Source organism: Puntigrus tetrazona, chromosome 9 (assembly GCF_018831695.1).
Source record: "Puntigrus tetrazona isolate hp1 chromosome 9, ASM1883169v1, whole genome shotgun sequence".
NCBI lineage: Eukaryota > Metazoa > Chordata > Actinopteri > Cypriniformes > Cyprinidae > Puntigrus > Puntigrus tetrazona.
Genome location: NC_056707.1, coordinates 2,488,967 through 2,501,382, shown reverse-complemented (window position 1 = coordinate 2,501,382; position 12,416 = coordinate 2,488,967). Strand labels below are relative to the sequence as shown.

Sequence of the window (12,416 nt, the reverse complement as noted above, 5' to 3'; positions counted from 1 at the left end):
CGCGATAGTGAGCGTTCCCAGACGTTGCCCAGAGGCACCTTCATCTCCTCTCTGAGCTACGCGGACATGAATGGAGAATGACAGAATCCCGTAAAGAACTCCGCAGTAAGGCACAGCGAACGAGTGCAATAACGGCATACCTTCAAAAGAGTGAGCTAGAACCGAATGCGGCTGACTTTTGCACGCTCGATCATGTTAGGGGTGGCCAAGAATTTTTTACTTTTAGATCAACGCAGAATAATTAGCCAGGTACACGTTATTGTAAAGAGTATGAAATTGCAAGGCTAATGTCTCTTATTCCAGTGTCTTTGGTATCGGTCAGGCAGATATACGACTTACACGCTACAGTACGACCGTGTTGGCTGAATGTGATCGCAGGTAAAATGCTTCGGAATGAACTTCTACCCGAAGCCTGAGAAAGTCTGAGGTGACAAAACACAGCAGAACTACAGGTTCACACGAGTGGGATTATGTTTTTCGCTGATTTATGATTTAAACGTTATGTTATATGCTGTTTTAATGTCCATTTACGCCAATTTACAGTGAAATTTGCTTGCACCTGTTTGCAAAAAAAAAAAAAAAAAAAAAAAAAATTGGACATGTTGGTTTATACGCACTTGTGGGTGGGACGAGTCTAAAAATCCTAACTGTGATTATATGCCATTATGTGTGACGGCAAATATCCTGCAGGAGTTGGAAATGGCAAAATTAATACTCTCTGTGAGCTTGATGTTAACGTAAATAATCAGGCAGATTGTAGATTATAACTTATACATAATAACATATCATTTAATAATATATTAGAAGAAGAAGAAGAAGAAGAAGAAGAAGAAGAAGAAGAAGAGTATGTATAATAATAAGTGCGTGTGTGTGTGTGTGTGTGTGTGTGTGTGTGTGTGTGTGTGTGTTTTGGTTTTAAACACACAAGTCCACATATCGCGCGCTCACCCATAGAAAGATGACGACGCGCAAGTTCAATTTTTTTAAATCCGCACTGCTTAAAATAACTTAGAGAATTGTATATATTTAAATATAATAAAGTTAATTATGATCTGGTGTGGTCGACTGCCTGTGAAAACTTGGAATTTGTTCAAGGGCACCTAGCGAGAATTTAACGAAAAGATGAAAAACAGTATATAGTTTAGCATAAACATTATTCATATTTTCATTCGATAATTTCATGTAATTGTAATATGCCTTAGCACAATCTAAAAGTGTAAAATAATAAAAATGTGAATAAATCCTCTGAAAGTGATAAATAACTTAAATTAAAACACAGTGTACTACACATTAATGTCCATAACATTCATTACACAGTTGGCTACGTTATGCTGGGATACTTTTAAATTACTTTTAAATGTGCTATATGATATTTATGTGACTTGTATTCTTTTCTTCAACAATACAAGCACATAAACTTGCTTCACTGCTTTATCCTGAATTAAACATAAATCGTAGTCAACATTTAGAGAAATGTAATTGAATGCAAAATGACGCTGTGCTTTAATTGCTCTAATTGTTACTCAGTAGAGCGGGATTCCAAATTTTACGCGGAAATTTTAGATGCGCTATCATTACATTATCATATGTTCATTCATCGCTCTCGTTTTACTCACTTATTTTAACAGATTTAATAGTTTCAGAAACGTTATCACACGTTCGAAAACAAACGCAGCAACAACTTCGAAAACTGTTTTATGCTTCTGAACATCGAATACTTTTTGCGTATTATATTTCAACTCAGATTTTTTAGAGCGCAGGAGTATTAAGAAAACGTTTTAAAATAAATGTTTTATTTTTGATTATGGTGCAAAATTCTAAACGCTACTGAATGCTGAGAAGTGAAATAGATGAAGATTATTTGTGTAATAAAAACATATATCGTTAATGCGCATTTCCCCGGGTTCTACAGTTTAAATTGTATATTCGGTATTTCTTAAAAATAGTATTAAAATAAAATGAATAAATTTTTTTTTCATTGATTTCTTTAAGCGATATGTTTTTAACTGAGCACAAAATAATGAAATGTGATTAAGTGACACGGCTCCTGCATTGAAATGATTTAAAAGTTTTATTTGTAAACATTAAATATTTCTTTCTCATGAAGTTTGATTCGGATTCGGAACCGAACGAGTTGCAGTATATTTAGTTAAACCATAGAAAAAGGCAGTGATTATCTTCACACACCTACAGGAATAGAATATGGCAAATAAAATCACATGTAAGACATTAAACAAAGACGACGGTGATGCGCCTGAAATCATTTCAACTGCACCATGCTTTAACGGCGAACTCAAAATAAATATATAAACGTTTATATTAAACAACAACAATACATACAACACATACAAACGAGGAATGTCTGACAATTTTACAAACACTATGGGTCCCTTTTTACCTGTACAGATGATACTGTTTTTTTTATCCATATGTGCCATATTTAAAAGTTGCCCCAATACTACGAATCTTTATAAAAATCTAACAGACTACATAGTGTCCGGAATATAGAGTGTGTAATAGAGACAAGAGTCCTCTACAACATGCGTCTCCTTTCCACCTGACAGAGATACACAGGCACAAGTTATAAAAGAAAAAAAAGTCTCTGTACAAGCTTTATACACATCATATAAATCACATAAATCTATTGAATAGGTATATAGAAATGGTGTATAGTACACTCTACTCTGATTTTCCATGAATACAGACGTTTGCAGTTAACAATGATTAGTAGTGGCGAGATATTTTTCGTTGTTCAAAATCAGGCATACTATTGAATAATATGTGTCTTTTATTATAATTTCTTATATTATTATTACTTTAGTCCCCCTCTTTTTTTCTCTGCGTTCTGAGATACTCGGTGGCGGTAGTTTTTTTTTGTTTTGTTTTTTGTTTAGTTTTTTTTTTTTTTTTTTTTTTTGGGATAAAGGGGCAAAATAACTTGCCGATGACAAAAGGTATCATTATCATTATTTCGCGTCATGTTTTCCAGGCTATAGATTGTTAAATCCTTTTTCCCGAAACGTCATTTGGCAATGGTTGGTGAATTGGGAAAAAAAAAAAAAAAGAATTAGACTTTCAGTTTTCAAGAGAGTCAGTGGAAGTTCTCTGAGGTTGTTTGAAAGTTTTTTTTTCTCCTTTTCTCGCGGTTTAAAAGGGCAGAGTGTCAAGAAAGAGTTTGTCGATTATTGCTGGCGGTGGGACCAGATCTTCTAGTTTTAAGTAGAAGATGCGCTGCAGACCCTGTGTGCACAGTGTGCGCAGTTCAGGCAGTTTACCCAACAGTTTGGACAAATAGTTTGGGCGATTCAAGCCGCCTCCGTTGAAGGTGACTTGGTCTTTCAGACAGTTTACTATCTTGTTTTGAAGGTCTTCCACTCTCTTGGGTTCTTTCAATCCATGTCTCTCTGCAAAATAATAATAATAATAATAATAATTCGCATGTGAGAATAATAATAATAATAATAATAGTAATAGCAATAAATAAACAGTAATAATAATAACAATTAATAATTAATAATAACAAACATTATCAAAAAAACTGATCATCTCACCTGTGACCATGGCTAGTGCGGCGATGCATGAGAAAGCAGATATGTCTAAATTCATGTTCTGGAGATTAGACGAGAACTCCGCTATAGAGTCAATCCACTCGCCGAATCCTCGGACGCACTGCAGCCTGTGCAGCACTACTCCGTTACAGAAGATGAGTTTGCCTTCCATCGGGTTGGACCTGAGATTAATGACAAAGCACCCGTTAATTACCGTGCGCATTAAACGGGGATTTAAGCGGCTCCTAATTATTGCAGAGCCAATAAAAATTGAAGCAGCAAAGCCACCTCTCCAGAGGCCTCAGTACCTGTACGCCAGGCGCAGCACGAAGAGTTCCAGGAAGGCAGACTCGAACAGCAAGTCCTGGTCCGGTTTAGGCAGGTCGGTGAACCCGGGGATCTTTTCTGCCCATCCGCGGATTATCTCCATGGATCCGGTGAGGAGGTCGTAGAACTGTTGGATGTGCTGCGTGTCATCTCCGCTCAGTTGGTAGTCTGGGTTGGCTTGGAACTGGAATTTAATTTAAACATGACTTAATGAGCTCCCTTAAAATATATAACCCGTGAAATTGCAAAGCCCATTTCTAGAAGGGGGAGAGTTTCCCCCCTCTTTAATTTAACTCGTGTCTGTATTTCACCGGCTTCTTTCTTGCAAAAGCAATTTAGAGAGTAAAATATGCCACCCTTAAAGTGCTGAAAGTTTATAATGAAACACTGTATGATATTAAATTCCTAATATTGGTTGTGTCGGATCGGCACAGGAAGCTCATCGAGAGTCACATGCGCATTTTGACTTTCTTCTTTTAAAGCTTAAAACGATGAGTAAAATTATAGATGAATGGAGCATAACGCACTCTGGTGTAGTCGAGGCTGCTCATAGATGGGTTGGAGTCCACATGAGCCCTGACCAAAGCGCTGATCAAACTGACGGGCGGAGAGGGGGGCGAAGACTCCTGCGGACTTTTGGGTTTGGAGGGTAAACGGCCTCGCCGACCCTTTAAGTTGGCCGTCCGGACAACTGTCAAAACAATACAAGACTGTTATTATCAAGTGTCTGTTACGCTCGTTGTAAAGTGCGTATACATTCAGTCAGCGATGACTATAAATGCAATTGCGCGCTTCTCTCACCAAGCGCGACGCACATTATAACGAACAGCCCTTATGAGACGTATAGACTTGTGTGCCAAAAAAAAAAGATTTACCTTCTTTCACCATTCCAACCACCAGGCACTTCTGAAATCGGCAATACTGACATCTGTTTCTTCGGCGTTTATCAACAGGACAGTTTTTATTGGCTAAACATACATATTTGGCGTTCTTCTGTACTGTGCGCTAAATCAAGAAAATGGGACAATAGGAGTTCATTTGCATGACAAATGTTTCATGTTTTTCTAAGCAAACATTAACTTTGTTTTGGTTTAAATTATCTATAATCAGATAAGCGACGAACAATTTATATAAAAAAAAAAATAAAAGCAAAGAAGAAAACGCTAATGACAGTTGTTCAGATGTCTGATTAGGTCTCATCAAATAACACCGATATAAGGCGGCAAGAAATCTAATAAATAAGCAAACCATTGAATAATTATTATTATTATAAGTAATAATAATGATGATGATGATAATCATATTAATATAAAAAAGTACCTTGAAGAAACCTTTGCACCCTTCACACGTTCTGACTCCATAGTGCTGGCAAGCCGCGTTGTCCCCACACACCGCGCACAAACCTTCGCTGGACGGAGATCCTCTAGACGGGGGTGACGGCACCTGACTGTCCATCAGCTGATGGCCGTGACTGAGCTGTAGGGAGTGCGTGAAGGCTATTCCCGCCTGTTTCCTAATGGCACTGGGCACTGCGAAACTCTGGCTGTCCAGGGCTCGGTGCGCTCCGGGACTGTCGTGCCCCATGGACACGTGGAGAGGACCGTCAAAACGCATCTGACAGCTGGAGACAGGGGTTCCAGGTGGAGACTGCTTGAAGGAGAAGAGGGAGAGCCTGGACACGGGGTTCTTGCGTTGATCTATCATATGCGTGGTCATATAGTTCTGATGAAAAGTGTGCAGGGAGCTCGGGTCCTCCCACATGTGATTGGGCTGAACCTGGAAGTTCGCTGTTCCCGGAGCGTGAGGTGAGGAAGGTTTGAAGTACATAGGCCCGGAGTGGGCCATCATCTCCTCTGACTGCGGGCCCAGGTGGCTCTGCTGATGGTATGTGTGCATCTGGACTTCCTCCACTTTGATAGAGGACTGTTCTCCAGAATGGGGCACCTGGTAAAGACAAGGCGGCTTTACATCATAACCGGTGTTGTAGTTGTCCATGAAGGTGCTGAAGCTTGGCAGAGAGGTGGTTGCGGCGGTGATCTCGGTGTTGGTCAAGTCCATGCTGAACTTTACAAATTCTGGCGTGAGGAAATCGCAGCTGTATTCTCCGGTGGTGTGATAACTGTAGCTCTGAGACGCAGGACTCGCGCCCTGCGGGGATGAGCCATACTGAGCCTGGACGCAGGGCATGGCTGCAAAACACAGCAATCAATAAAAATAAAAAATCAAAAAACACAAAGACCATCAAAAAATTATTTGCCACTCATTGCATGCAACTTTTCCAAAATATATTTAAATAAATCATATATATATATATATATATATATATATATATATATATATATATATATATATATATATATATACATATCATGCTGAAGTAGCCTACCTTCAGTCGTGAGACTGTTCCTCTGCAGATCGCGGTGAAGTTGATAATATCAGGTGAAATTTAATACCGTAGTTCAAGACAAACGAGTCAGCTCTGGATTCTCCCTCTAATGAAACACACAACTTTCACTTGATTTTGCATCACATTTTATTATTGCAGAACTACACAAAAGCTCACTTAAACTTAGATATTTTAAACACACTAGCGCCCTATAAGAGCAAGTGCGTAATGGGGCGAAAGTTTAAGGATTTGCGCGCCGCGTTTGTTTATTTGTTGCGTGAGTTTAATTCTGTTACGAAATGCGTGTTTGAACAAACACAAATTCACACAAGCGTCTCATTTCACAATTCAGCTCAGAAAACAGCAAACCGATTTCTATAAAACCAGCAGAAATCAACAAACAACATTCCAAAACTGTTTAAAACAAACATGCCATAGGATTGTTTTTGCTCTGCTAATTGAAATGCATATTTGCCCAGAACAGACTAAGAAAAGCAGTGACATACCTTAGTAGACCATCAGTAAAACTATATTGTATCCATAAGGTTGTGATGCAGAATATGTGTGTAAATGTCCAGTACGGCGTGTGGTTCGCAGAGCGCGGAGCTCAACACTGGCATGTAGAGCTCTGTCTGCCAATGTGTCTTTGTTTATGTGAGACCCACGTGTTTGAGTTCAGTACGTCATCTGCGTCATAAGTGAGTAGAGCCAATCAGCTGCGAGACTCTACTGCCAGTCTGAGGGCTGACTGACAGCCGGTGCATGACTGTGATTTCACCGGGATCTTCTGTAGTTTATATTCCCTGTCGTCGAATAGCAATTTTCCTCTGTTTTGTCATATTTAAATATTCACAGTACACTTTATACATTCTTACGTTAGTGAATAATACAATAATATTCGATTAGATCGATTTTACAATACACACTGATAAAAAAGTAACAATAAAAAAATTATAAAAAAATATATTTCCATCCCATTCTAATAAATCAGTTTATCTATAGATTTGTTCTGGTAAAACTTGTTAATCTAAGCCCAAATAACAAATAACATGAGTTGGAATCTAAGAGGTATTGGTCATTTGTACATTACAAAAGCATTAGAAATTAAATAATGAATAAACTGATAAGGCTACATTTGAACAATAATGTGTTTAAGCATGTTATGTTGGCCTACGTTTTGTTAAACGCAATATTTCTTTTTTAAGAAACCATAGTTCCATATACAGAATGTTTAACCCTTTGTATCTATTTGTACTAGACATCAGTCATTAGAAAAGGGCAGATTCTCACAGTCATTTCATTTTAAAAGTAAAATGACAGGAAAGTTCAACTGGAAAAGGATGAAAAAAAAAATGAAAAAAAATGGTGCAGACAACAGCTCTAATGCAGACGATGAAGAGATCTAGAAACAGAGGTCACATCCCCTTGAACAGTCTTTGCTATATTGTATCTGAATGGGTGGGTGTCACTGTTAATTGAGACAGGTCTCATTCAACAATCATGGGAACTCTCTCTTTCCATGAACTAAATCCTGCATCTCTCTGCATCTCTGAGTCACCATAAACAATTGCATGGTCTTATGGGTAAAACCACAACATGTAAAAAAAAAAAACAAAAAAAAAAAAACATTGCTCTGTTCCATTTCTATGTAAACAGTTTTAGGTTTATGAGGGTTTCTTAATACAGCCTCTAAAACTAAACTAAACCAATGTGGTTTTCTCCAAATGGGGGTGGCAGTCTCCTCTAGAGGACACTGTTGTTCACCACCCACTGGACAATAGTTTTGGATTATTGTTTTATATGTTGTTTTATAACGCAAAGCGAATACAGTTCCGATCAATGTACTTCAGCTTAATTCAGAACAAATTAGATGTCAATAAGCCAAGGACACTGCAGTTTAGCAATTTAAGGCTGACATGTGAGGACGAAACTATCTTATGATGTCTAATTTAAAGAGTATGTCCAAAACTGTCAGTCATGTTCTACATAGCAAATGACAGGCCAGCCATGTGCTCAACACCTGATTGGGTTTATTGCTATATCTAATGTATTATATCCACAATATGGTCTGCTTTCATTTACCTTTTTAATGAAGGGAAATTACATACAATTAAGCAATAATTGCCCATTGGCTCATTTAATTACTAACTGCCTTATATATATGCATAGTTTAATCACTGCTCATGGGGAAGAAGAGGCGGCAAATGAAGAGCAATCAAATTGGACTGAAGTTATTTCCCAATTATGACACGTTGAAGAATATGTGTGTGTGTGTGTGTGTGATGTGTATTTGGAGGAAAGAGTTATGTATAAAGCTATCGTTACAGCTAACATGAAATTAACTTGTCTTATACACGTACAACGCACAAAACAAATAACACAAACAAAAAATCCTTCATGGTGTACAGTTTTTGAGATGAGCTGTATATTCAGCACTTTAACTTGAATGTTGCGGCAGGTGAAGCACCATGGACAGCGCCAGAACTATTACAGTTCTCATATAGGGCAGTCTTATGTCAGTTTATAAAATCTAAGCTGTCTCAGACTCGCTGTGATTTAAAAATGGCATGGTGATTTATTGAATAGATTCCCTTATCCAAAATATATTGAAGAATATGAAGAGTTTGCAGTCAAATTAATTGAGACAGTCAACATATCCTTGGGCAGCCATTACTTATCTTTACAGATAAAAACAGGACTTCTAAACATTTAATTAATTCTTTGTAGCTGCTGTAGTAGAGTGAGTTTTTTCCTGAGATTGCAGTATAACTGACTACCAGCATTAGATGTTTATTAGCATAAGACTGGAATTTGACAGTAGGTATTCTATAATACATTAACAGGCAATATTCAAATGCTTTGTCTCAAATAATTTATGTTTTTGAGTGAAAGAGCTTTGTCTTATTGCATTTTTCATCTATGTGTAAGAATCAAGTAAACCAACTTTATTTGGAAATGTTTATTGACAGAGGCCATAGACTGTTTAAGAGACATTTGAAATTGAGTGACCACTGTGACATAATATCCTGATATTATCAAGCAGAGTAGACTCATTGTCCAACCTAGACATTATCTCCTCTTACAAGCTTCCTCTTACAGAGCCTCTTCAGGTAAGGATATGTATCCAGCTCTCTTTCTATGAGATAATGCAGTATTAATTTGGTGTCATTGGCCAACAGATGACTTTACGATTTTTAAAACATCACTCCACACTTGATGTGATTGAGCCTGATTTAGAGATGATGAAATCTCTCCAATTTTCATGCAGGTTCAAAAAGGTCAGATGTTGTTGATTGCATGATCTAATTCCTCAGCAGATGCAAAAAAAAAAAAAAAAAAATCCATATTTCTTGCAGTCTTAAAGCATCCCTTTTGCTCAAGGCACTGGTCTATGTCTTTTTTCCAATTTAAGATTCCTTCTTTTCAGGACTAAATGTCTACTTAATGTGCTTTAATGTGAGTTCCGTGGAACAAGGGAGCGCTCCATCATTTTAATGCACTTTTATATAACACACATTTAACTATTTAACCCTAATGAAACAGCTTGTATTGCAGCTCGATGACTCCTCTGTGCTGTGATGAAGGTCCCTTCTCTTCTACCTCAGTAAAACTGTAAAACAAGACCCATCACTGTGGTGAACATGAAGATCAGTCAGTGTTGAATATTCATGAATCAGTGTCATGACATGCCTTGTAATTGGCAGTAACAATAGTAATGAGTCTGCCAGCATCTTGTGAGTTCTTGCATATTCATGGCATGGGGCAATATATCCTACATGAGGATTTTTCTTTTTTTTGGCTTTGGCCTTGGCTTTGGCATTGGCTTTACTTCGTTCCTTCTTGTGTGAAAATGAATTCTCAAGCTGCACAATCAATTGTTAAATTGTGCTTCAGAAAAAAATCACTGTCAGTCAGAAAAAAGACAAATAGTGCTGCTAGTTAGTATAATGAATTACGCTCTATCTTCTGCAAAGTACTTTTTAACAAATATGTATTCATATGTCATGCTAATTATAACAGTTTAGTTTCCTATACCACTTATTATAAATTACTCTTGACTTAATATTTAACAGTCAAAAGTATTATTTTTTTTTTACAGATTATGGATTAGTTTCTATTGCCTTTATTAATTTAACTTATTAACTTATTTTGGGGTTTGGGCTGACCAAAAAGCTCAGGTATTTTCTTTCTAATTAATATTATTATTGATCTTTTTATAACCTTATTTTTCTTTCCTATGAGGTGACATGGTGTCAAAGGTGATGATTGCAGTCGCATTCATTTGGCTTCATTTGCGTTACTTAGTTAGAAATTTTACCGTACATTTTTTTTCATCTGGTCTGTGTTCTGAATAATGGATGTTAAGATCAGTGTACATGTGTGTAGATCGAATAAAACACAACATGTTTACTCCTTTAATGCTCGGTTAAAGAGAAATTCAAGCAGAGGGTTGTGGAGAACAGTAAAATACCGCACTATTTTGGTAAGCAATGTCATAGGCATGTGGCATGCATATTCGTGATTAATCATACTGGACACTCGTTAGGAGTGGGGGAAGTAAATAAATTAGCATGTGATTGATCATTCTTTATTTCTTTCTGCTGTCACAATTTTTTTTCCTCTGTCCTTCTGCAGAAAATGCATGATTTGTGTTTTGTTGAATCCATCATATAGAATATGAAGACTTGCATAGTAATGAAACACATTTATAAATGAATAGTGTCCCCTGAAGTCATGTGACAGTTAAATGAATGGCTAGTTGGTGTGTATGTGTTTGTGAGAATGGCCACCGTCCCATGAGGGGCAGCACGCAGTACTACGTAACACACAGAGGAATCTGGGGCCAGCCTACCGATGAAGATACAGCACTGATGCTGTCACAGTTTGCTTGGTGTTTTTGTTTGTTTTAAGGAAAATGATGCTAACTACTCATAAAGGTCTTTGGTGAGCTCTTCAAGAGCCTTTAGTCATTGTGATTCTTGTCAAACATTTTCTGTACAGATAATGGCACAACACTGAAAAGGTACATTAAAACCGTGGGTTCCTTGGGTTGACTGACTGGCTCTATGTAAGGCCATCCTCATTAATGACAGTTATGCGCATAGGCTCAAAAACATAATTTTCATACATTATTATATATAGAATTCACGGAGCCAGCACAACGAAAGCTCTAAGCTCTTTCTTTCTCTTTTCATTCGCCCCTTGGTTTTCCTTATAGTCTTCCCCATTTGAGAAATTTGGATCAATCCTATTTGCCTCTTCTTAGCAGCGAGAGCAGGATTTCGAGCGGCACTCTGTTTTGTACGCGTCCCTCTTGCAGCTGCAGACGGATGTTTTCTGAGCGGCTGTTGCGTAACGCTGCAGCTCATTGTGTGTTAACTGCTTGCAGGGCTGTTCGCGCAGGCTCAGCCGCTAAGTGGCTTCAGCCTCCTCCTCAGGAGGCCTCCCCATCGGAAGTACTGGACTTAGAGGGATTTTCGTCTTCCAGAAAACGACAACGTGGCAGGGTAAAGCCTGATCTCTGCGTTTGAAGTACGGCTCACTGGCTGTCCCAAATGAGACTTCATGTGATCGTCTCCTCTGTTACTCCATAAATCAATTATCTATGCTCGAGTTAAAGGTTTCCTTAATATGTTTTTATTTGTTCCTTTTATATTAGTTTCCATTGTCTAATATTGAAAAATCTAGAGAGAGGGGAAGATTGAGGAAGGCGGGTTTTGAAACTGCGCTCATCCCTCTCCTAATCCACTTTTTTTTCTTTTGGAATTTTTGGATTTGCAGCTTCTAATCTTCTGGGAAAGCCAGAGGCTTGTTCGCGTCAGTGTCGCGTTTACAAGAGTCTCTCGCTCACCTCCGTCGTTTGCTTCTTTGCAGTCTTTCAAACGCTTTGCAAGTCTGAATTGTGAAAACTAGTTACACTTCATGCAAAATAAAGCTGGAGTCTGAAACCTCCAGATAAACGTTATTATTTCAACATTTAGAGATTTTTAACAGTCACATGTGCGCTCATACATATTAACGCATCCCGTTTCCCATGGAGATATGAATGCCCTCTCATATAGCCAACCCCGGTCCCCGGTTCGCCTTTAAAGCACATTACAGCGAGAGGAGAGATGCATATGAAAATGATATGTAATATATTCTAAACATTTTGT

General features: G+C 37.9%; 1 protein-coding gene across 1 annotated transcript; it reads right to left on the bottom strand.

The window, feature by feature from the left end:
- Positions 1-2,084: 2,084 nt before the first annotated feature.
- nr4a2a (nuclear receptor subfamily 4, group A, member 2a) lies at positions 2,085-6,902 on the bottom strand. The gene is made up of 8 exons (XM_043248238.1): positions 6,768-6,902; positions 6,262-6,367; positions 5,196-6,064; positions 4,751-4,880; positions 4,403-4,566; positions 3,857-4,059; positions 3,552-3,730; positions 2,085-3,404 (listed from the first exon to the last, which is right to left on the bottom strand). Exons 3-8 carry the CDS (start codon positions 6,060-6,062, stop codon positions 3,148-3,150), a joined length of 1,800 nt encoding a protein of 599 aa, XP_043104173.1. The 5' UTR covers positions 6,063-6,064; positions 6,262-6,367; positions 6,768-6,902; the 3' UTR covers positions 2,085-3,147.
- Positions 6,903-12,416: the final 5,514 nt, after the last annotated feature.

What these genes read in the sequence shown, in the direction of transcription:
- nr4a2a (XM_043248238.1), bottom strand. Translation starts at nt 6,062, where the DNA reads ATGCCCTGCGTCCAGGCTCAGTATGGCTCATCCCCGCAGGGCGCGAGT. An exon ending in GTGCTGCGCCTGGCGTACAG is followed by an intron (nt 3,731 to 3,856) that starts GTACTGAGGCCT and finishes CATTAATCTCAG; the next exon opens with GTCCAACCCGATGGAAGGCA. An exon ending in CGCACTAGCCATGGTCACAG is followed by an intron (nt 3,405 to 3,551) that starts GTGAGATGATCA and finishes ATTATTTTGCAG; the next exon opens with AGAGACATGGATTGAAAGAA.